Here is a 26203-nt window from a genome sequence, read left to right on the forward strand (position 1 = left end):
TCATTAGTTTTTCTTCCTTGTGGTACTTATTAATATCTTCATTTGAAAAAATGCCTTTCTTTGCATTGCTTCTACTCTTGAATACTTGGAATTCTTAGTTAGGTATTGTGGATCACAAGGTATAATTTACTTCTCAGCTTGCAAGAGCTGTCAAAAAGGAGATAACTAATACAGTGAGACTAGTACAGAGAATCAGGCTTCTTTACTGGGAGAACTGTCTTGCTCAGTACTCATTGGTCTTAAATTGCGCCTCCTCTGATGATGAATAAGATAAGGATTCAAGTTTACCTTAAACCTACTAGGCAACACTTTACAATGCTATCAGCAGAAATAACACAGCCTGGGTACTTCATCTTAACTTCTCACAGTGTATTTGAATAAACAATCGACTCTCACTCTACTCACAGGTACACAGAACTTCATATTATTTTGCCTTCTAAATCTTTTAAATACATGGGTAGGCTGGAACTGCATCTCAGCCAATTTTCCATTTCTTGATTATGCAAGTTTTCCATGCAGACTTACACTAAATGGAGTGGTCCTGTTGCTGTGACTGGGTTCCTGCAAATGGAGATGGTAGGCTGAAAAAAATTGGTATCCAGCCTTAGAAGGAATGGGAGGATCAGCTATCAACTGTGCCCCAACATTCTCGGGTTAGAAAGGACAAGGAATTTGTTTTAAATGCTCTGAAAACTTGGCCAGATGCAGAAGTATTGAATCATGAAACATTTTTAAAACCATGTAAACATAAGAATAAATGGTGTGTTTCCCACTAAAAGGCTTAACTGTGCACGTTGTCTTCATTTACCACAAAGAACAACTTCAAAGTGTGTAAGTAGATTACTGAGAGGATTGTTATGAACGAGTGACAACAGGGTATCAAGGAAAACATTATTAAGTAAATTAAAACCTTTTCTTTTTGCTGTAGACATGTAATATATGTAATGCAGGTGTACTAACGCATCCAGAAGCATATGCACAGGTCCATGCATATATAAGTGCCATGTCAAGAATTTATAAGCTTATATTCAGGATGAGTGCTCTCATATATGTTCCATCCTAGGGTAGGGTGAATCTGCATAAACATATGGATGTGTAACTATATGGCCCTTCTGATTATGCATTTGGGGTAATCAGAGTAATAAATATATTTTGGTTTTCAGATAATTTCTTGTTCTTATCTGGATTGTATGATAAAATGAATGTGGAGAAGGACTTGCACAGATCTGTATTTTAAAAACTACAAGGACTTATAATCTATATTTCAGCTTAAAAATAAAGACAGAAATGACACAGGAATAGCGAGCTGAGCTTGCACATAAGTACTTTCATCCATGGACTGTGAGTAGAGAAGAGGGGGGACATCCTAATTGAAAAAGAAAGAAATTTTTCAGAAAGAGCACTAATTTCCACTTTCCTTCTATGGTTCTTTTAACTCTTTTTTCTTTTCTTTTCTTTTCTTTTCTTTTTTTAAACTATGAAAACATGTTTTTATGTTTGAACCAAACACCATAATTCTTAATGTTTGAGTAAGCACAGAAGAGACATTTTTGTTACCTAAACTTATCACAGAACTATAGTTTCACAGAATGGCTTAGGTTGGAGGAGATCTTAAAGATCAGCCTGTTCCAACTGACCTTCTGTGAGTAGAGTTACCACCCAACAGATCAGGCTGCCCAGGGCCCCATCCAACCTGGCTTTGAACACCTCCAGGAATGGGGCATCCACAACCCTTCTGGGCAGCCTGTGCCAGTGACTCCACCAAACTCACCAACTTCCGAGATATCTATTCAAAGGAATAGCTCACCTTGCTTTGAACACAGATTTACATAGACAGGCTTTCCTGTCTCGCTGGCTTCAAGCTGCATCCATGTATGAAGGTATTTCTTACTCTGCTTGGCCATTACCTTCTGACCTTGCTTGGTAAGAAAGAGCGAACTGTTGGCTACCTTCAGGAGCCCATCTTCCTCGTGGCAAGTCCACCTGACTGCCTGGGAGCAATTGACGATGATGCTGCGAGATGACAGTGCAGAGCGTGTGGAGATGCTCAGGCACTGTCCAGATTTCACGTGGAGGAGCCTGTCATCAGCCATCCATTGCCACTGCTGGTTGGGGCTGCTCATATTGCACCTTTCCATAACAACTCCTCTCCTTTCTGAAAGACACTGCTGTCTCTGGACATGGATGATCAGAAACGCTTCTGGAAGTGGAAAATTCCAGAAAATACAATTGATTATATATGGTTATTTAACAAAAAGTAAATTCTTGATGATTTAAAATACATCAGCAAATAAATCTCCCTTCCCACCTTCTACATGTTCAACTTTCCATGTGTTGAACCTATATGAAAGAACCCAAAAGTACAGCCCACATGATGCAAGCACTATTTCACAGTAATGTCAAGACACAAAAAGTGAACTCTTGTGGCAAATGTCACCTTGACCTTCATTAGATATAAAAATGAAGAAAAATCTAAACTGAATATAAAGGAAATACAAGAATTTATAGCTGAAGATACCCATTTTAAATACCTTACTTTCCCCTCATGAAAACATACACTAATCAAAAGATCTCTCAGTCTTTTTTATGTTTTATGGTCCAGTATTTTTGAGGTATGATTTACTGCCTGCAAATTGGTTTAGTAAAACTCTAAGTAAAGAAAACACATAAGAAAATGCCTCTCAGTACCCGTGCCTTTATAGGAATGGAGGCTCTTTATGGATAGGAAGTACGTCTCTTACAGGATTTACTCAATGTCTCCAGATGCTACTTCTGTGACCCCCTTAATTTGTATCAGCTCAGCTCTTTGTTCCGCCACACATAAATGCCAAAAGCAAACATTTAAATGAACACAACAACTCATTTATCAAAAAGCTCCAAAGTTACCAGGGCACAAAAAAGTACATGTCATGGTGCACAGATCTGGATATTTCAAATGCAGCCTCTCTGCCCCATCTTAGTTAAGTTTTTCTCTTTCCCTACTCTCAGTTACTCAAACATTTTATCAGTTATGTTTTAATAGTTATAACATTTCATTAATCACAGCTAAAACCAATGCGTATTTCACTATGTTGAGGTTTTTCATTCCTCTGTTTTTACAGATCTAGGTAGTTTCCAACTAAGCATTGCAGAAAACTTCTGTTTCTGGAAGTTATATAAAGCAGAAATAAAAAATAGGAATTTCCCCTCGAAGAGATTACTCCAAAGCTCATCTCCTGTATTGTCAAGCAGGAGATCTTAAATACAAGAAGAGGTATATCCATCGTTGAAAGAGAAACCTAAACAGAACTGGCTGCATTGGCCCTGCCCCCCATTCCTCCGGTATGAGCTCAAGCAAAGAAGTGACTCTGTTCTGTAAGTCCCCGGCTGCCCTGGAGGAGAGATGGGGAGAGACACTTACCTGAGAACATCAAGGCAAGACAGGTAAAAACCAGGACGTGAATTAAAGACTCCATTTTCCCTCTAGCAACTGCCCATGCTTCTCTTAAAAAAAAACACCTCAGATAAGCGAAGCGAAGGCTAGGAAGGAAATGTGCCTTCACAGGGGGAAAAAGTCAGTGACGAGCACTTCCTTCTATTCAATTGTTTTGGGGAGTTTTACACCACTTTGTTGTTTCATATGATTCTTCACAGTTTACTAGCTGCTTTATTTTGGAAAAATGCAAACACACGAGGCACTATAAAGAGATGGTGTTGAACCTCTTTAGGCTAAAAGTCCAAAGAAAAGGGATGGTACTTTTGTGTAATTAATTGCCTGTGAAATATTACAAGTCTTCAGGTGATCTGGATGGTGCTGAATAAGTATTATCCAGTGAGCATGTACACATTTTTGTAAGTATTTGTAATCAAGCAAAACCCTGATATTGGTATTTCTAGCTCCACAAGTCCTAAAAAGCCAAGCAGAGATGGGGAGGAAAAGGAGGAGTGGAGGAGAAAGGTTTCTCAGGTATGTACTGGGTCTTATATAAACTCCTCTGAGGATCAGGTGCTGCCAATTGTGCCTTCACCAGGTGATCCAGTTTGCTCAGTGTCAGTAGGATTTACTCTCCAGTGGTCTGAAGCCATGATGTGTATAACCAAACTGTACCGTACTCTGCCTGTTCTGTGGGTACAATAGTATGCGCCAAATTACTCTAAGCAAAAAAAACAGAGACTTCAGTAAATATTTTATATCAAGTGTAATTTATTAGCAGTATGAAGCAAAGTCAACATCACTGCATTAAAAACTCATACCCTGTGAACTGACCTCCCAGTGTTGTAAGTCATAATGCCAACTTTGCTTTTCTCTGAAAAACAAATTCTTACTGAGCAGTAAGGAAACAGTCATAGCAGCATTTTCGTTCCTGTATAACCTGTCATGGAACAGTCCATATCACTAAAGGCATCTATCTCTTACTGAAAGAGATAGTGCAGATAAAGAGTGTAAGCAAAAAATTCCATATTAATAAAAGACAGACAAATATTTAAAATCCTTACCATTTAGTATATGCTACAAAGTTTCTTTTAGAACTTGAAAGTAAAATGACTTACACAATTTACAAATACACTGGATTCAGGTCTGTAGCAGAAGCATGTTCTAGGACAGTCAACAGTACAGGGTAAACACATACACACTGAATAACAGACATTGTGCTCTGCAGCTGCTCTGTAAGACCTACAGTAAATACACATTTAATAGTTAATAGTATGAAGAACACATATTTCCATATAAAATATCAACTGCTTTTGAATATTTTCAAAAACAAGACTTAAAATTTTTTCTCTCATCTTCTTTTTCTTCTTTTAAATCCATTATCGAACACTTGCAATTTTAGCAGCAAGGATATTATGTGGCCAAGAAACAAGCTCACCACATAATCAGTAATAGCACTTTACAGTACAGTTGACAGTCCATTCACAAGACATTTTGCAAACGTTAAAGCATTTATACACTTGAGAAACATTTCTTCAGTGGAAGTTTCTATGTCCAGTCAACTCCGGCAGTAGCACACACATACATTCCATACGGCAGATACCAGTATTACAGAATTAACCCACCTTTAGATATATATGTGAAAACCATGTGTAGTTTCAGTACAGTACCTTCTTTATAAATCATTTTTGGGAAGCTCACAATACATTCATATACAGTAAAGGTCCAGCAATCTTTGTACTCTTGCCAAACTGTCCGCAGTCCTTTCAGAAGCTGGCTTCAAAGCCGCTCTTCCCACTGCAGTAAACTCCTTGAAGAAGCTGCTGGTAGGTAATGAAACGAATTACCTCAAGAGAGAGACATTCGGTTTCAGCCTCCTTGTCTTCACTGGACAGCTTCTGCAGAAAGTCGGCTTTCATACAGACTTAGTGCATGGTGCACAAATTCATACTGTTCACTGGTCTGAACCATTCCACCTCTGAAAAGAAAAGGCAGAGGAATGAAATGTGATTTGTTACAAATGCAACAACCTCCAGCCCCTGCCAGCTCCATGGCTAGATAAGGTCTCTTCTCAATTTTTGACCTAGAGCTTCCTTGTGCAAGAGGGAGATTTGCCTACCCAGTTTCTTTATGACTTATGCCATCCAGCACATGTATCACATGAAATACTGGTGCTGATAATATCAAAGTAAGTACTAGAGAGGGAATTTGATGTTTTCATTGTTAAAACCTATATTTCAAATTCAGCACATTCATAGAGAATTTTGCTCAGTCACTTGGGCATGGAGGGACAGATACATGGAATCTGCACTGCCATTGATGGAGCAAGGGAGTATGCAGCATCTGGCCTTTCATTTTTGTCCTTTAGTATAACTGTAACCTTCACTGACCCTCAGACTGCCTGTACAGAGAACAGCTCTTCCTGTCCTCTTTCTAACGCCTACAAAGCATCCTGTCTGAACAGCAGCCACCTAGGAAATTTTACAGCAGTGACTCATTTCAACACCAGCAACACAAAAGAGTTTAACCTGACCACAAAAAGGAGTGGTTACAGTCAGACTGTATTAGATGTCTCCACTTAATACATTCAATTGCTAACAATTCCTTTTTTAGGTGGATCCATCAAGTCTCACATGTCCATTGCCAACTGCAATAGAAGTTGGCAAGTAGGAAGGGGATGACGTCATACAGGAGGTAGATGCAATACTTAGTAAGAGCAATATTCAGTTCTGAAATTAAACTGAGCTTCATTCTGAAAGTACTAGGATCTTGCAGATCTCACTTCTCATCAAACAAAGGCTGCAGAGGTATTCAAAGCAACATGATCATCCTTAGGTTACCACAGAGAGGCTGCCTACCTCTGGGGGGGATGAATGAGTAAATGGCCCTAGGGGGAAGGATGACATTAAGGCATGTATTGCATCTGGCATAAGCTAAACCTTCACTAAAGCAATGGAAAGCAGAGAGGGATTTAGCTCCTGAGTGATGTAGAAGCCAGGCACCTTATGGCAGAAGCTCTGACAGTCTCCCATGTGATCATTTCAGAGGCAGCAGCAGCAAAGGGGTGTACTGAGATAGAATTGGGTAAAAAATGGTAACAATGCCTTGGTAAATACTGTCCATTAGTATCAGATAAGTTCATCTGCTACCATAAGGTCCTTTTATTTTCCTCAGTGCCACTGGATGGTTAAATGGTTGTAGTAGCAAATACGATTAATTTAATACCTACTTCTATAGGAAAGTGACCAGCTGTCTCTGCTCCTCCAGTGTGCTCAGACAACTGTAAAACCCTTTTTAGTGAGCTACATGTCTATTATAATATGTTGCTTTTAGGAATTAAATCACAAGTCTCCAAATGGTCCCATCCGCTGCAAAAAGCAGCAGCCTCTTTGCTTTGCCAACAAAGACATCCACAAATCCACAACTCTTGGCTGCCTGCTGTTTGCAGTTGCTCTCTCCTCTGTGCTCATCTTCAGCCTGGAGATTCAGCAGAAGTCTAAAGGTGATGGGAGGGCTTTGTTCTGGTCCTCTGCACTGCCCGGCCTCCTTCCTTCCTATTCCTTCTGTGTCCTGCTCAGCCCACACATCCCCTTTCCAGCCTTCTCTGTCCCTCTGCCAGGGCTCCCCTAGGACATGCTTTCAGGAGCATGTTTCCCAGCTCCAGTCCACTGTAAGAAAGGGTGAAGGAAGGGAAAATGTCCAGGGACCAGCATGTGGCAGGAAGAGAAGGTTAAAACTGCCTTGGCTATACTAGGCCATTTGTGGAGGTGACCCCTCCATCTACCTCTGTTGAAATGTAGTAACACTCAAAATCCCCAGGGCATACATAGGCCTGTGCGGGGCTGAGCATTTGCTCCATGCTTGTAAGCAAAACTGAGCTGTCATGGTGCTTCCAAACCCTGTGTGGGCATAGCAGTGTGCATCCTTGATGGCCAAGCCTTGGAGGTTCAGACAACTTGGCTTTGCATATCACCTGGCAGACTCTCCCCCTTGTTCCTGTGAAGGGCTCATACTCAATACCAAGAATTGTCTATCACCCTAAAACATCATTTTGTGCAAAATGCTGCATGAACGAGTTTTTGTTTTGTTTTGTTTTGTTTTTAAGGAGCAAATCTGTTCTAAGAGAGAGTTTTCCTCTGCCATATCCCCTTTGCCCAGGAGGGCAAGACTCAAAGCTGCAGCAACTTTAGGCCTGCAGCTCTTGTCCTCTGCCAGCCCACACTGCCAGCTTCTCTATGAGTTGCTCTCTGCTTTTCTAGGACTCACGAGGCTGGTGCTTGGAAGAAAAAAACCCTGGCATGCTGAGGACCTGGGGACCGCCATTGTGTCTGCCTGGGCAACCAAGGCAGAGGGGAGGCTCTTGTTCACTACCATCTGGCTTGCTGTGAGTGCAGCTGGATGCAGTCTGCTCCAGAACGAATGTGATGTAGAGGCTGGAATTTCTTTTCTTTTCTTTTTTTTTAAACCTGAGGTGATTAGTCAAAACACTTAAACAATGAATTGACGCACACTGGAAACTCTTTTCATCCTGTCTGAGGAGCCAAAAGCAAAATTATTGGACGTTATTCCAAGAATGTGCCTTTAAGGTTAAAGAATGCAGTTTCTTGATATCACAGAAAGCCTTGAAGATGCCTCACATCAAACATTTCCTGTTTCTGTTGCAAAACATAAAAAAAAATGAACTGGGAAACAAAAAAAAAAAAAAAAAAGAAAGAAAAGCTGAGCAGAACTGAGGGTCTGTCTTCCTATGAAGCCACACGAATCATGGCTGTATCTTTATCCTGGGTCAAGTTTTTGAGTGGATGGAGCACTTCCTCATGTTAGCTCAACACAGATGGTTGCTGAGAATCACAGAATCACCAAGGTTGGAAAAGACCTAAAGGATCAACCAGTCCAACTGTTCACCTATTACCAATAGCTCCTTTTACCCCTTATCCACCTTCTAAGTTATAGGAGCAGCTAAGAACACAACACGTGGACATTCTGGGAACAGCCCTCTGTCACCGCATTCTGTATTGGAACTCTATTTCAAACTCTGTTTCTAGAAGGACTACATAGGCAGTTAATTCATCTGCTCTGTTCCTGCTCTGCTGCTTTGCTCATGTGGGCTGTGCCAGTAACTGAAGTGTAACACAGTGATGGCCACAGCCAGCTTTGGAGCTGAGTCTAGGGGGACATCGAGCTCATTTTGTCAGCTTCAAGCCACTTGTAGTGCCCTTATCTTACATCCCACCTGCAGTAGTCTTGTATCAGGACTCTCAGGAGAAGCTGGTCTCATGGAGCTTTGTGTGTTACAGTGCTACTTGGCCACACCATGAACCTCTCTGGTCTGGTTGGGCTGAGAGTGGTTAGTGTGGTCTGAGGGGCTGCTAAGCCTTAGTAAATCTTACCATAAGCTAACTGCCAGGTGAGTAAGAGCTGTCCTGCAGTATGAGCAACTGGAAAGGGGAAAGGACAAAGAGTTTTTAGTGGCACTGAGTTTTGCCCATCACAAACTAAAGCACAAAAAAAATGTACTTTTTGTGTCAGGCAGTGCCTGGGAATATGAAAAAGTGAGAATTCTTCACCAAGATCTCTGCAGTCAGTTTGTATTTTCTGAAACTTGAAAAAACATGGGAAAGCACAAATCACTTAACATTTATAACAAGCTTTGTGTCATTGAGATTGTTATGCTGAATGCTATTTATATTTGGGTCAGATTTCTATTCTCTTTCCAAGTTTATCACGGCTACTAATACATATAAGAAAGTTCATTGGCAAGATATACTTAACCAAAACATGCTGTTCAGTAATAATGTTGAAAATATGGAATATTATTTCTGTGGTTGAAATAATGACATGAACACTGATGTTACAGAGCAGAATTTGCTTCCATTTCTCTACACTGTAGTGGAAGAGCAATGAGAAAAAGGTTATCTTATAACAGAAATACTAAAATAAGGAAGAACACTAAAGCCTTCTTAAAATAAGATGAATAGATAATCAGGATGGATTTAGAAGTTTGGAGCTGATAATTTAAAACAGAGTAAGCATTTTCTTTCCCCCACTCATCTCTTCCATCTTCTCTGTTGCTGTGATTTTTAGGTCAGGAACTCCCCTTGGAGAATTTTACGCTCCAAGTGGTTCATGTTGCCCTGTAAGGATCACATTACAACCTCCACTGTGATGCAGACGTGTGGGAGGGTAAGGGCAGAGGAGGTGATGCATGAACACAGTCAGCTATATGGATTCTCGTCCTTGTGCAGATTGTGGCTGCAGTTCAGCATTTCAGAATGCTTCAGAACACAAAAATCCTTAACTTTCCCTTTGACCTGAGCTCTTTTTCAGCATTTGCACCCCTTATGGGTTGCTTCCATTTAAAGAAGAAAAGTATGTCAGAAGCAGGTACAGTCTTGCAAGGAGTTTATATGACCTGGTACCTATGGAAGTCGTGAGACTTCTCTGTTCCTGGTGCAACCCTATTTGTTTACTTTATACAAAATCCTGTTTCTCTAAGCAGAATAAGAAAGAAAAGTACAACCAAACAAGCTGCTTGCATGGTACACAATACCCACATCCTCCTCCCCAACACAAATCTCTTTGGCCATAGTTTTACAAAACAAAGCATTCTACAACAATGCTGGCTTGCACTGCTCCTACTCCCAAGCCCTACTCCCATGCTGTGAATTCAATCACAGTCTTGATCTGACTTCAAAAAATTCTGCAACACATGCCTTGCTGTTTTCTCAAACTGAGTAACTTTGCCAGCCTAATTCAAAAGGAGTTCCAGCACAATGGAAGGAGCAGCAGAACCAGATTTGGCAGCCTTTGCTGTATGAAGAAGCTACACATTGAGTGAGCCTTGATGTTCCTGTCAGTTTGGGCTCAAAGACAATCTCTAGCCTCCAGACTGCCCTGTGTCTCCTGTGACCTAGTGGGGTGCTGCAGACAGCAGAAAGCTTCAGGAGGGAAAGAGAGGATGGCCAAGAGCCCAGCAACTGCAGTTGAGAGAATTTCATTCAATAGAGTCTCAGCCAGTTTTACCCTGAAATTGGGTAAAGGAAACAATATTCTTTTATAAGGATCTAAATATGAAAGTTACTTTGAATATTCAGCTACTGCTGTCACACCAGTCAGCAAAAGTGATGGCAGCCACTCCATTCATGTAAAGCAGCATTCAGCTGTGAGTTGGTTTTTACAGTCATTACTGAAGAGTAAATCAAGCTCAGCCTGGCTCCTGCCGAGTTTAGGACACAAACTGTGAAGAGCAGATGGGTTATAGTTCCTTCCCCCACGCTCTGGTATCTAGATGACATATACCCTTCAATAAGCTCTCTGTCCTTCAGAGAATGCCCCACACTGGTGGTAACCCACTGTTCAGTGTTAGAGCAGCTATAGGCTGGCTTTCAGTCAACAACTGCTAAGTACAGTAGTCAGTTCACTGGTCACTGCATGCTCATTTCATCACTGAAACTACTACTGGGACTCATGCATCATCATGAAGTAGTTCAAAAACATATCTGAAAAAATTCTAAAAATTACTCTTCTCCTCCTTTTCTGACTTGGTAGGATGGGAAGATGCTGTGCATCTCCTGTTAAAAATGCCTGGAGTACAAACATCTGCACTAGCTGTGTCCCTTGCCATGGCAGAAGGAAGGTCCATTCTGTGGGTGTTGGTGGTATAATCTACTTGTACAAGAGAATCAGCAGCAGGAACTCAAGTCCTGAAAGACTTTGAGTATAAAGGCAAAGAACTCTGAGTATGCCTAGAAAAAGTAGAAGAGCCTTCACAAAAGCTTGTTGTGTTGGACTAGTTCAGCTGATGGTGGAATGCAGAAGAAAATTTCCTTACAATCAGAAGGAGACGGTCAGCTGGATCCACAAATCCAGCAGCTATCTGCAATTATTAAGTCTTCTTCTGCATGTGTTAGACATTTAGTAATGTGAGCATTTAATTTTGGTGCCCATCAGGCTTTTCTGAAGACCTTTACTCTTGTGTATCTTAACCTCTTTAACAGGTTTCAGCTGTAGCATCGGCCACAAGACGCTTTCTGCAGAGATGCAGAAGACATCTGCTGCTTGAGCTTACCCTACAAATGCAGGAAAATTGAACTCATCCAGTGTAATTTTAAATAAATGCATGTCATTTGACCGATGTATGGCACTCTGAACTCACCTGTCCACTCGTAACTGGCAGACAATGCTCAATGCATCTACAACTCCTTCTTCCTTCAACTGCTGACAACCAATGGCAGTGGCGATAAAACACCCAGTTCTTCCTATACCAGCACTGAAAAGAGAGCAGAATTTAATGAGTGAGGGGCGCAAACTGACTGAAGGAATTGATTGGAAAACACTACACGGACGTGAAAACACTAAATATGAAATGTTAAATTGCTACAATCAACAGACTCTTAGCAAGGAATCTCGTTTTCATAGATAGAAATGAAAAGGTTGTGCTCTTTCCGCTGTCAATCTGTTGTGGGTAATTTGTGAAGTTTACACGCTTCCTGTTTGCACACAAGTGTGCGGTTAGAAAAGCAATATCTGTTATCATCACAAAGTCCAAATATTCTCTAGCATAGTGCAGGGACTGAGAAGGGAAAAAAACCCCCACCACTTTAAAGGCATAAGTCTAAGGGGTTCTACATTTGAAGTCCTCAAAGACAGAGGAGTTCTGCTCCTCCTCTAACCGCAAGGGTAAAAGGACCAAGAACTATACCAATGAAGTTAACATTCTCTCCTGTGATTCTGCAGGAGAGAAAAGGATTTAAAAACCATAACTCCAGGTTTTACCGATGCCTGCTTGGAAACAGCCATTACAACCATTACAATTTAATCCCTGAGCCTCCAGCACTTTTGAGAATTTCTCCCTTGACTATTGGCTTAAGGAATGTGGAAGTTAATGTGGAATTCAGTGCAGCTCTTCTCTTCCATGCTGCATTACAGGAAAATAGTTAAAACATGGATTTGGGTCCAGGTCTCCATGCCTGGCTTTAGAAGAAATGCTTAGCCAGCTGGTACTTTGCTTTCTTCATCTCTGCAATAGGTATGAATGGCACCTGACCCAGAAAGGCATTGCAAGTGTTATTTAAATTAAAGCCAGGAAGAATACACCGAGTGTCTTAGATGAAACCTTGATATATATGAGTGCAAAGTGTTAGCAGACCCACACCCATTTTCTACAGCTGAAACAAATCACAACCTACTCACCACAAAATGAAAGATAGGAGTGCTTTAGGGATTCAAGAGAGAACACATCCTTCTGGAAGTGAGTATTTCCAAGAGGACTCAGCAGTGTTAAATATGTGAGGATATCTAAGCCCATCATGAAAGGTTAATGAGAGGTAAATTTGGCAGCGTAAGAATAGATCAAGTGAGCCGAAGTTCCTGAGTTGACAGCCTGTCTTCTTGGGCATTGTTATCTATGAGATGTACCAAAAACGAGGAGGACAGAGTTCATAAAGGGGGATTTGTAGACATCTGTCTGATGCATAGAGCTAACAAGTTTAAACAATTCAATTGTAAGTGAAATTGACTATAATAAGGGATTATTTCCTTTTTTCCCCCCCCTTTTTTGGGGGGTGGAGGGGATTAAGTGTTCTTGGACGAGTTCTTAGTAACTATTACACAAAAGCTGTATTTTCTAATGCATTTTCCTCCTCAGCTCAGGCATGCAGGTCCTATCTTGTTATACAGCTGTATTTTAGATAGAGCAAGATAAAAATGACACTGTTCTTCACTTGCTTTACATTTCTTTCCTTGCACATCCAGACGATTTGGAGAGCTACTTACTTTGAAGTATTTTCTGGCAAAAGATGTAGGAGTGTTTCTATTTTTCCCTTCTTTATTATGAATTAAGGTGTAGTAGCTCATTCAATAATGACTGGTCAGTCAATTGGGAGTTCAGAATATTGGACTGTTAAACTTTTGGGATTAAGAGAAAAAGGCAGTATGCATATACTTATATCCCAAGACCTGAATGGACTCGTCACTCAGTTCTGTAAGACAGAACCCTGTGCTGATAGGCTACAAGAAGACACAGATATTTTTTCACCTGTGTCATAATTCCAATTTTTCAGAGATTATTAAGGCTCTTCTGTTTCAGATTAAGAATTGTGCTTGAGCACATCCTGTTATGATCCACTAGAAATAACAGAGAATGGTGCATTTGTATTTCAAGTTTGAGAAAGTGTGCACAGGCTCTGTAAGGCCTGGATGACCTCACCGGCAACTCAGAATAAAATGGAAGAAACGAGATGACAAGAGGACATGGTATGAGAGGGTTTATCCATTTTGTTGCTCATTGTGTACTGAGTGCAGAGATAGTTGTGTTGTCACTGAACTATTAATTTTAATCAAGGATATAGATCTTCAATCATGAATAAATTCCTGTTCGTAATTATAGGCCTTGCTGTTACATGTCTCACATTGGAAACACACATTGTTCCTCTGAAGACATGGCACCCTCAGAAGGGAAATGGGAACCTCATTGTCCATCCACAGATTTGTGCATTGTTTAGGAAAACTGCAATTCCTGATGAAAACAGCTGGATACAATTTAGGAAAGTTCCTATTCATCACACTCTGGATTTGCAAAATAATGTTCAAATCCGGCTTTCATTTCTCAACTCCAAAATACAGAGTTGAAAAGAAGTGGCTCAAGATGAAAAGCTCAAGTTTTGATGGACTTGAAGGAATAAATGGTACTATCTCAGCTGTAAGAGATGCATCAGATCTATGAGACAAAGGAAGTGAGGAAACTGAATTCATTTTATTTTCTGTTTTGCTTCACCTACACTTTCCCACCAATATTTAAGCTTAGCCCTGCTTCCTACCACTTACTTTAGAACACAGGGCAATGAATCAACACCAAACAATAAAATGGAATGTCCTCGGTGTGATTACAAGGACACTGCAAGATGAGTTCACTATGATTTGTGTTAGTAACACTTTCCTTTTGAGAACCATCTGTCATTGTGAAAATGTTCACAAGTTTCAGTACTGGTGTGTTTTGGTCTGCAAACTTGTACCCAATGTCTATATGTCACATTTCATTCAACCAGTCACAGGACGTTGCGTCTGACTTATGCTACATCATAATGTAACAAGATAAAAAAGAAAGCAAACCATGAACATGAAACAGAAGCAAAAACATCTTTCCAGCTGGTCTTTCAAACACAGAATTAATTAGCAGGAATGGAGAATGGTTCAGAAAAGATTTGCTAGCAACAAGGGAATTCAGTCCAAAACTCAGATAGGAACCGAAAAAGTCAGTTAGCATGAAGAGGTTCTGGGGAATTTTTCTCTTCCTTAAATATGCTCTTTGTTTAGGAGAAAGGATTGTTCAATGTGATTTTTCATGGCAGTTCTTGAAGAAAAAGGCTACAAATTACCTGCAGTGCACGACGATGGGCCCTCGGGCAGGTGCTTCCAGCCTGTCTTCCTCTACATCCAGCATCAGCTGCAGCAGCGGCTGGGCGCTGTCGGGGGTTTTGTGGTCAGGCCAGGACGTGTACCAGTAGTGTTTCACACTCCGGGACTGACTCCCTTGCTGGAAATAACATCAAAGTTCTTTATGCACGCTTGTGGTCAGCAGTTCTTTTGACTTTTCTCAATGTTATGGTAAAAATGTCAAGAGAGATTTAACAACTTGCTTTTATTGGACTGATGGGATACAACTGAGGGGAACAGACACACTTCCAGGGACACAATTTTATGCAAGGCTTGCGCACTTGAAATCCTGGCTGTTTTTCCAGGCATGTAAGCCCTGCTGAGCCCATCTGACCATGGACAAGTTGGAGTTGTCAGAGGCCTGCATTGGGTCAGCAGTAAGGCTGATTTGGGCTTCTGATTCTCTCTAAATTATCAATTTCTGCTACCTGTTAAGGACACTATCATAAAAGCCTGATATCAAAATTACAAGATTATTCAAGCTAAAGGTGCAAAAGAATTGCCCTTCTATTAAGTCACCCAGTTTAGTCTCTCCAGCAGAGACTGCTGCTACTTCAACAAGCAAAGAAGGTAAATACAAGCTATAGTAACTTGCATGCTTCCAGCCTGGCAATATGACTTTGATCCACACCTCACAGCTTGAGCTGAGCCAAATCTCCCCCCAGATTTCCCATGTTAAGCAAATCTCCCCAGGTCATCAATTGTTTATTATAAAACTCTATCAGGAGGAGCTGGTGATGGAATCCCATAGCACGTAGGCGTAATATAGGCAGTAACTTAGCATCATGGGAGCATCTGCCTTATTTTGCACACTTAATGTTTAGTCAGAGCCATGAAACTACTAAGTTTTCCTTATGAGCTCCTTATATCTTTATTTTCTCAAATGGGCTATAGACACACTCTACATATAACATGGACAGCTTACCATTTTTTGACTGATGCTGCTCTAGTTCTTTCATTAACTAAGGTCCCTTTACTTCATCTTGGCAACACTAAAAGGGACTCAAAGCAAATTTAATTCAAGAGAGTGAAATCTGCACTTTTTTGAAGCCTTATTTTAATTGTCAGAATGATGCAAAGCAGCAATAGGATGTGTTCCACAGCTTTGGTCTCAATTATACTTTGCAGCTGTGCGCTTCACAGCTCAGTTACTTCTCTTGTAAAAATTTATGCTCTTTGAAAAAACAATTGGACTTTATTTGAAATTGAAAACATAAAGCATTAGGAACAGTGCTTCTCAGATGCAGATTTTTACCTTTATTGTGAGCTGACGGACAGTATAGTTCTCACATTCTTGCACACTGTTAACAAGGACTTCAACCTTCCCATAGATTCCTCTTTTTTCTGGCCAATAGAGCACGCACTTCTGGAAAGCAAACATTGGTCTCGTCAAGAAACTAGATTCTGGAGCCACATTAATTTTTACATAGAATTTCTTTGCCTCAAAATTACAGATGAATTCAACCAAAGAATTACTGACGGTAAAACATTCCTAAATAAGACATTGTGGGATTCTTAATTAATGACTTAGACCTGATTTTCAGGATCTGAGTTTTCATATATGAATCTCTATTGCTGAATGCTTACCACAGCTGGTTTTATTTTTAAAATCTCAGTGAGGTTCAATTGAAGGAACTATTCTATATATTCAAAAATACAGGAAGATTTTTTCCCCCAAACCTGAAGATATTATTAAGTTTACTGTTTCTAAACCGTTTTTTCTCCCGAGTAAGATGTTTAGAATGTATCCTGTCTTCACAAGTCTTTTTATCCAGGTAATTCTCCTGAGCCATGATAAAGCAAAGCATGCAGATATGCCCTTGGTGCTCACTGAATTCAGCCACACGTGTTAAAGTGTTTTGCCTGAGACATCTATCACATTACTATCATACATGGAACAGTCTTGCTACAGTTACACAAAATTATACTGAGAATTCTTAATGACTCAGTAGTGTTGTATTATTTTAGCAATGTATCTGAGGAGTCAGGAGTCCCCTGAAAAATGAAATGAAATAGTACCTACAGAGGGAACGTTATTTTTTCCCCTGCAATAGTTAAATTTTCAGATCAACTGTAACTTTATACTCATTTCCAATGAAGCATCACTATGCTTGAAAGCAAATATCCCCATCGTTTAAATAACTCACAAGTATAAAGTGTGTGAGAGCCACATTTGTTGAAATAATGCTCATTTGTTAAATGAAAACATGTCATTCTCTTTAATATCCAAAACAAGTTAATAAAACAACAACAACAAAAAAAGCTCCAACACTGAGAGAACAGACAGTCCTACAAGAACAGGAATCCCCAAAATGACTTGTTTGCATTTCCTCAAAGACACCTGCTGAAGGAACAGTAGCTCACAATGCACAGCAAAATGGTACAATCTCTTTGGTGTAATTAATTGCCATAAAACACAGCCTTCAGTAAACTCTGCTAAAAATGAGCCAGAAACACGTTTGTGTGCAAAGTAAATGCCAGGCTTTACCTCCAGGTGTGATCTTTTAGCTGCTGCTGACCCCACCAGCTGATAGAACTGAATGCAAACATCGCTGCTGTATAAATACTTCTCTAAAAATAGATGCCCATTACCTTCAGAGCGCAAGGTGTGTGACGGCCACATTTTCTGAGATAAAGCTGGCCAATCTGGCTGGTTTCATTCAAATCAGAGAGTTTCATTCAAATGGAGAGTTACTCGAACATCTTAAATTCGGTGTCTCCCCAAGGACACCAAGAATGGCAATAAAATACTCAGAAAACTGTATGAAAAGAAAGCGTTCACCAGTTCCACAATCACCCCATGTGACACAGCTATTATCATCCGTGAGATCTGCAATTCGTGCCCCTCCCTGGGAGTGTAGTTTTCAGTGCTAATATGGGAAAAGGTCTAAACACACAATTGTACCCTGACAATCAACAATAGTTCAGTCAACCCCTGAGACTTCTTGATAAATGAAAGTATGCAACGCACACTGCAAAGCCTTCAGGCTGCCCCGTCGTTTTTCTTGACTCTTTCCCAGAACTGTAATTGGCAACTTGTGCTGGGTGGACAATGAAATGGGACCGTCCATTAAAATAACTTTCATTTAACAGCCCATCTGCATTTACTGAGATACAATGGATTATTTTTAACACAGTCTCCATGCGGTTTTTTAAAGTCCTGTTTGTAACTGCTTTAACAAATAGCTTGGAAATAGAGCTGGGACCAGATATGTTAGGCAGCTATGTGGAGAAATTAACATTTGTGAAGGTTCATTTTAATAAAGGGATAAAGGTGAAGGTGGGAGGGATGAATATATCAGATAGACAGAAAATAATATAGAAAATCCCAGGAGCATAAGAAAAAAAACCACGCTGCCTCAAGCTATTACTTGAACCTAAAAGGAAATTCCATTGGTCCCAGGTCAGTATATTTTAGACCTGGCCAAAAGCCAAACACAGTGGTTAAGAAGGCTGTTCCCTCACCTCGTGTCCACAGTCAGTAAATGCTCATTGCCCACTGTATATACCTGAAAAATGGAAGAATTCACTTGTTCTTATCATCAGGTAGTCCCCACTTTTTATTTGTTTATTTATCTTTTTGATGGTCCTGTTCCTTGCTGATCTTTCAGGCGTCTTAGCATTCCTTTAAGCATGTTCTTCCATCACAGCACTTTCTAAATAGGTCACAGATTTTGTGAGCTTGGGGTTGGATTCTCAATGCAGTCAGCAAACACATAAGAGCTATGAGGAAGATATTTTAAAAGAAGCTTAAGCTAGAAAAAAATATCCTCAGCCAGCTCACATGCCAGCAAAGAGCTGGGATTCTTCTTTCTTGTAGCAAATCTCACCTGCCAATCCATCTTTCAAATTCCCCCTCAGGACATGATTGCACTGAGCAGCAGTCTGCTGGTACTCTCAGCTAATGATTATTTATTTCTGACCTGGTGCCTGACCCGGGCACATTCCCTGGTCAGAACAGGAAGTTCATACAACAAACAGCATCTCACATGACTTTTAATTTATTTTGGTCTTTTTCCTGCCCACTGTGATAGGGCTGTAAGCTTTGGTTCTCTTCATCCCCTGCTCTGCCTCCTTGTATCCCAGCCCCGCTAGGTGCTGGGCTTCATGTATCATCTATGGAGGTGGATCTCTGTGACTGAATGGGACCTGGCTCTGCCTCAGATCAAGACTGGCAACTACTATCTGCTGCTGTCAGCCTGTGATGAGGAGCATGGGATTTTAAACTTATCAGAAAGTGATTCTCTGGTTCCCTCATACAGCTCTGGTGAATGGAGAAAAGATTGCTCAGCTGATGGATTATTTACTTTACTTTCTCTGCATTTGAACTCTGTGAACAAAATTAACAATTCTCAGACATCTGTGAAGGTGCTCCCCTTCAGCTTCAGTTCTTATCCTGCTTATTTTTCCTTAAAGCTCTGCCAAGAAACGTACACATTAACAACTTCAATCATCAGACCAACACACAACGCTAACGAATAATTAGAGGAAAGCTTCAATTCCAGATTCCCTTTTTACTCCTGCCCTCTATTTACTTCCAGCAACTCAAGTATTAGAGGTGTACTTTAGGAGGGATTGCAGGATTTGCATTTATATACAAAAATCCTCAATGTTAGGACCTAATCTTCTTAAGTTTTTCCAAAACCTGAGACATCTCAATGGTGCCAGTACTCAACTTAAGACTAATCTCTAAAGATGCTTATGTGAACTCTGCAAAAAGTACAATTTTTGTTATGAGTAGATAAGAGTGCCTATAGGCCAAGGGGAAAATGTTGCAGCAACAGTGATACAAGCTTTAAATAGTGAGTTAACAAGATTGTCCTAGATAATTACTGACAACAAGATTTCCGTAATATGAGTAGAATAAACATGCATTGTTTAATGCATCTCTCAGTAGTAGTCTTTGATTCTTGCAGAATGCTGCAAAGTACCTTTTATTTATGCTTCCCAAAATATGTTTCCTGATTTACAAGTATGTTTCAAAGTAAACAAATGCATATTATCTGTGGGATACATAGCATGACTATGGTTCCATTCCTCTGTTATCTTGAGTAAATAGTCAGTAATATATGAAATTCACATGGGTCTTGTTGATCAAACTTTGTAAGAACATGTCTCATCATGTTATTAAAGGATTAGAGATGACAACCTTTTGTGGGTCATTCAGCTCATTCATTAAGAGGCGGAATTGTCCTCTGGAGGTTACTACTGCTCTTTCCAGTTCTGGTGCCCGCAACACAAGAAGGACATGGAGTTGTTGGAGCAGGTCCAGAGGACAGCCATGAAGATGAGCAGATGGCTGGAGCACCTCCTCTATGAGGACAGGCTGGGAAAGCCAGGGCTCTTCAGCCTGGAGAAGAGAAGGCTCTGAGATCTCTTAGCGGCCTCCCAGTACCTGAAAGGGGCCTACATGAAATCTGGGGAGGATCTTTATATAAGGGCATGTAGTGACAGGACAAGAGAGAATGGTTTTAAACTGGAAGAGGGTAGATTTAAACTAGATATCAGGAATAAATTGTTTACTGTGAGGGTGGTGAGACACTGAACAGGTTGCCCAGTGAGGCTGTGGATGCACCTTCCCTTGAAGCACTCAAGGTCAGACTGGATGGGGCTGTGAGCAACCTTGGTCTAGAGGGACATGTCCCTGCCTATAGCAGAGGATTGGAATCAGAGGATCTTTAAGGTCTCTTTCAACTCAAATCATTCTATGGTTCAGTGAGGTCACCCAGATTAGTTGAGATATATTTTCTTTCATATTAATCCTAAAACTAGAGCTTGGAATTCCAAGGTTTTTTGATTATTGTTCAAATGGAAGTTCTCCTTTATGAAGGCAGGCTTAAAGAGCTGGGGCCTTTTAGCCTGGAGGAAGCTTTGGGAAGACCAGATAGTGGTCTTCTAATATCTAAATAGTTGCTTTGAGAAGGAAGGGGACACACCTTTGCACTATCTGTTGTGATAAGACAAGAGGAAATAGTTTCAAACTAAAAGAGGGGGGTTTTAGATTGGATACAAGGAAGAAGTTTTTTACAGTAAGTGTGGTGAGGCACTGGAACAAGTTGCCCAGAGAGGTGGTGGATGCCACATCCCTGGAGACATCCATGGTCAGACTGGATGGGGCTCTGAACACCCTGATGGAGCTCTAGGTGTCCCTGTTCACTTCAGGTGGTGGATGCCACATCATTGGAGACACTCAGCATCGGGCTGGACTGGGCTCTGAGTAACTTGGTCTAGCTGTAGGTGTCCATGTTCATTGCAGGGAGTTTGACTAGATGGCCTTTAAGGGTCCCTTCTAAGGCAAACCTATGATTCCTGTGCTGTGCACTCTCCTTGGACAGGCAGATTTCCATCCTGTTCGGATACTGTGTACACTTGAGTAGAAGTTTCACAGAATCTATTTAAAATGCCACAGACAAAGTTTATTTAGTATAGTTTTTGCTTACAAATCAATTTCCATCTTTCACAAGAGTTCAAAATGAAAAAGAATGCAACCAATAATTTTGTGCTCCATGTTTCCTCACACAGCTAAAATATAATAAATATTTTGCTTACCACTCTACTTTCAATTTATATTTTCATCCATTTTACATAAAAATCTTATCGTAGTGAGTCTTAGCCATTTTTCATCTCACAAAGGAACTAACCCCATTGGAATCTGTGTTTATAACCATTTCACACAATTCCCCTTCCTATGGCAGATTCATAACCTTGGTGTATTCAACTAGGACATTAATGTCCTAAATAATTATATTTATACTAAGGACATGACTTTATTGACGAGCTTACTATTTTTCATGCATGTTTTGTTTCATTTGAGGGCTCCCTCTTTGCACATTAGTTAGAACATTCTACTACATTATAGCTGAAAAGGATGTTGAATGACACATCAACTGAGGAATGGGTCTTATACCTATGAATCTGATCTGGACCTTTGTACAGGGCTATACACAGAAAAGAGAATGAACATGCTTTCAAGTATGAAGGCATTTGTATGTGTGAATATTACAAATGCAGCTCCCTGAAAATGAGAGGAATACAGCAGACAGCAGGCAAAGTAATAATCAGGTGCTATTAGGCAGCTAATGCTTTAACAGTTAAATGAATTCGGATGAGCTTAGCAGTTAGCCAAGCTGTTTTCTTTTCAATAGCAAATCAAGGCCTCAGGATGAAGCACTAATGGTGGGAGAGTTCCTTAAGGTTTCTAGACAGGGCAGGACAGCTTGTGCAAACACAGCCTCTCTGTATAGCCTGGGAACTACTTGAGATTCCACCCCCCCTTTCTATTAGGAGGAAATGACCGCTGGCAGGCCACAACAATGCGGATAAACACCAGAGCTGAGAGACTGCGTAACTCAGGTAAACACAGGGCTTCCTGACACGTTGGAAATCACTGAGCATTTCTTTCAAGTCATTCTTCTTACACAGTGTCAGATGTGAGTGTTTAAACAGTCAGCATTTCCTCAGTGAAATACTTATTCTTTTGAGCAGTTGGGTTGGGGTAAGCTTCCTACATTTTCAGAAGTAATCCTTTTAATGTAGGCTTCTGGGGACTAGTATGAAAAGTCTAGTTCAAAACTGCACCTGTTTTGGAAATGAACCACTGGATGTTTTCCAGTACCAATCTACATTTTATACATACCTTTCTTAAAATCATCTGGATTTAAGGCCACTTCATGTTAGAAGGCCAAAGTCATTGTGACAAAGAGTCAAACAGCGGTCAAATGCAGAAGGAAGGAACAGTACATCAACCAAGTCCACCTTTAAACTGAGCAGTGACTTTGTGGCATGGAAATGCGCACACAATCTTGATCCCCTGATCACTGAGACTGGGAACTTTGTCTGAAAAATATCAGTCTGTCTGCCATCACACTCAATTGAATTTAAAGTGCAGGGTAGTGAGTAAGGCAGGGGCAACATGGCCCTTGTACTTACCTGAAAACACGCTGAAACATGGTAGAAACACCCACCTGGACTAGGGAAGAGCTACTTCATCTACCAGTTTGGACACAAGAAAGAAGGTGAACTCTTTTACACCTGTCTCACTTCTGTCCACAAGCCCTATAAATCACTTCTGTAACATTCGAACCCTCAAAATAGAGCTTTCTTTTGGCAAGAACTCTCCAAATCACAGGAGAGTGGTATTTGTTCTCTATGTATGGCCGCAAGATCTGGCACTACCAAGGAAAGTCTGGCAAAAGTGTATACAGATACTAGATAAAGCTATTAAAGATATAGTTGAGAATCAGTCTGGAAGTCACTGGATAGCAGGCAGCTAGATGGCTGTTAGCCATTAAAATGCAATTGTCACTTGCAATTGGTGCTAGGGTATAGATACATATATTTCCATTCCAGTTCAGTCTCTCCATGGTGTTGGCATTAGGGAGATCAAACCATATTTTTAGGACAATCTAGATGATTTGTAGTATGTGGAGCTGATTAAAAAACTGTTATTGTAACAAAGAGTAAACTTCAGCCGTGACAGGAAACCTCTAATTGTAATACTACCCAATTGTACATCTATTCTTTACATAACAGAAAGCAACTAGCAAGAAGTCCAGAGGTGGCCTACAGGTAAACAAGGTGTTTATTTTTTAATAAATTAAGTATGAACCCAACAGCACAGGTTTCAAAAATGTAATTTATGTCTTTTTTTTGTTTTTTGTTTTTAATGTCTCTCTGATGGCTACACAATTGCAACCGGTGGGTTTGAGAACACTGACATTGTTTTTCACATTGCCCATGACTGGAGTATTTGAGAGCTGGTTATCTGCTGATTTTCTTTAAAATCTGCTAAGGTTCATTCTACAACATGCAGCACCATTGGAAAGATTTCTTGGTTCGACTAGTTGTCATACCTCATTTTTTTCTTTCAGCTTTGTGATCATAACAATGACAGGGCTGTCCTCTTGCCAAACCATCTGCCAGAAGTCATTCACGGTATTAATCATGGGTCCCTGCGTTGCAATGAATGCCTTCTCTTTACCTCCATATCCCTGGTTTAGAAACAGGCACAAAAACATTTACTTAAAATTCATGTTTGTCAGTCAAAGTCACAGGTGAATATTCTAAGCAAAAAGAAGAATCTGGAATTAAAAAACAAAAAAACATCCAAAAAGTTCTTTGAGCTGAAAGCATTAAGAGTAACAGTAGAGCAGATCAGAAATTTTTCAGTAGAACAGTTTTTCCTCTGGGAGCTACCAATTCAATGAACTGAAATGATCCCAAGCACACATCAGTCCCTCTCAAATCACCCTTCTTTCTCGGCTTCTTCTAGCTTACTCTGTCCTGCAAGATATTGGAGGTTTCTATCATCCAGTGGTCCTTCAGTGCACAATTTATACTGCTGCAGTGTTTGCAAGGTAGTTTACAATCCAGATGCCATTTTTAAAAAAGGAGAAAAATAAAACAGTGTTTCTCTGAAGATTCATGACAGGAAAAAAGATTAAATACGTGACTGTTTGTAGAGGCAAAGACTGTTCACTGCATCTTTGCTAAGGAAGAAGTACCTTTATGAAACCTTACAGGAGGGACAGCATCAGTGCAGGGAGTGCGGAGACACACAAAGAAGGGCTGTGTAAGCAGTGGAGAAGCAGAAGGGAGGGAAAGGCAGGAAGAAATAGGGGAAAAAAAGTGTTTTTTTGGGTGAAAAGGAGAACTTGTGAGTTTAGGCAGCAGCAGAGTGCCCAACAGCAATGCAGATTAAAGGCAGTCTGAAGGGAATGAATGAATGGAGAACTGCTTGAGGTGATATGGGCCCTCCTACCACAGGTATTCCTTTTGGGTGGCTTTCTCCCTGCTCACACTCTTCTGCACTGTTATCACAGAATCACAGTTATCCACTGTATGGAACAACGGGATAGATCCTCAGCTGGTATCAACAGTTCTCCCTCCACTGACCAATTTGCCATAGTTGAACATAGTTTGTCAAAGACAGGTGTGCCAGGACCACAGCCAGACTCATCATTTCATTTCTGTGCTGGGTGGGATTTTCTTCTGGAATTGCTCACACTTCTACCAGTGCCAGCAGAAGAAATCACGGCATTTTGGTTCTCAGGGAGATGGCACAAAGGACATCTCAGAGGACTCAAAGCACAGCCTGGCTGATGTGCTGTTACCCTTCAGAGACAACTGCACTTCTTACTTACAAGGTGACATCCTTCATACAAAACACTGAAAGCACAGGATGTAAAATGAAGCAGAGTAAGAGGCATAGTGGATGAGTAAAAATATATACAAATACTGTTATTTAATTAAGCAGCATTATTGTTGAGCTCAGAGGCCATAATTTCAGTTGCAGTAGTATGTTAGTCCAGCTAAGGATCTCTAATCAAAATATTTCATTTTCCATGTAAGGGACTATAGTCCAAAAACCAAAGTGGTTTTTTTGTACTGTCTGCAGCATCCAGTGTGCCACGAGAAAGCTCTGTGTGTGTGTCACTGAGGATTATTACATAGCTAACACTTAGAAATAATACTTTCCTACATTGTTTGAGCTGGTAAAGTGTTTGCACCATGCAACCATTCAATACAGGTTATAAACAGTTGAATAATGTGCACTTTTTTGCTCATATGGATATTTAACACATCTGCTTATGATTCTTTTCACAAACTGCTATAATATTTGTTTAATTATCTCATAATTTCATGGATATGAATTGCTAGAGCATGAAAAAGCCATGATCACTGAACGTACTTGTGGATAACATGACTGCAATGTGCAATCATGGAGCTTAGACTCCTGTTGACTGAACTTTTCTTTATATTGATATTTCTGTCTTTTAAAAGGTAGCACTCCTTTCCTTCCTGTAAGGCAGTAAGACAACGTAAAACAGTAAATATTGAAGTAAACAGGAACAGTAATGCATGTATTTCTTAATATTTTTAAATGTGTTTGATAACTTTTTTCTTATTTGGTACAAACACCTCATGAAACTATTTCTGTCACAGCAATGTAGACATAAAGATTAGGATTTATCAGTGAAGATGGATAGGAATAAAGTGAGAGATACCTTGGCAAAAACAGCTATTCAGGTGGAAAATCAAATATTATCCCAAAAGCACAGGAATAGTGTACATTTACTTACCCTAATGTAGTTAGCATTTATGTAGGTACTCAAGGAGTCAGATGGATTTTTTGGTTTCAAATACACTCTGCTTAGAGGATCTAAGGGCACAAGGAAGATGGAAATTGAAAAGAAAACCCATAATTAGAAGATTTCTATAAAGAATCAAAGGCTCGCTGAAGAAAATAATCTATGGTTATTTGGGGTTGTCAAAAGCACTAAAGCATTATGTATGAATTTTTTTCCACTGCAAAGACTCATCATGTGAAACTAAGGAATACCTACAGTGCATGATGCT

The 26203-nt window shown here is 40.2% G+C and overlaps 2 protein-coding genes across 4 annotated transcripts in view; both read right to left on the minus strand.

Moving 5' to 3' along the window:
- PTPRB (protein tyrosine phosphatase receptor type B) overlaps nt 1-3502 on the minus strand; it is a 59171-nt gene extending 55669 nt beyond the window's left edge. The window contains exons 1-2 of the mRNA XM_015855961.2: nt 3401-3502; nt 1808-2200 (exon numbers count right to left, since the gene is read on the minus strand). Of these exons, the coding sequence (XP_015711447.1) occupies nt 1808-2200; nt 3401-3455 (448 nt within the window). The 5' untranslated portion in view covers nt 3456-3502. The remainder of the gene's footprint in view (nt 1-1807; nt 2201-3400) is intronic.
- A 657-nt stretch (nt 3503-4159) lies between these two features.
- Nucleotides 4160-26203, minus strand: part of PTPRR (protein tyrosine phosphatase receptor type R) — a 139004-nt gene continuing 116960 nt past the window's right edge. For all 3 annotated transcript variants that reach the window (XM_015855940.2, XM_032443543.1, XM_015855949.2), the window contains 6 exons: nt 25927-26006; nt 23698-23835; nt 16101-16211; nt 14788-14945; nt 11568-11681; nt 4160-5390 (listed from right to left, as the gene is read on the minus strand). In XM_015855940.2, the coding sequence (XP_015711426.1) occupies nt 5297-5390; nt 11568-11681; nt 14788-14945; nt 16101-16211; nt 23698-23835; nt 25927-26006 (695 nt within the window). In that variant the 3' untranslated portion in view covers nt 4160-5296. The remainder of the gene's footprint in view (nt 5391-11567; nt 11682-14787; nt 14946-16100; nt 16212-23697; nt 23836-25926; nt 26007-26203) is intronic.

Source organism: Coturnix japonica, chromosome 1, assembly GCF_001577835.2.
Source record: "Coturnix japonica isolate 7356 chromosome 1, Coturnix japonica 2.1, whole genome shotgun sequence".
NCBI lineage: Eukaryota > Metazoa > Chordata > Aves > Galliformes > Phasianidae > Coturnix > Coturnix japonica.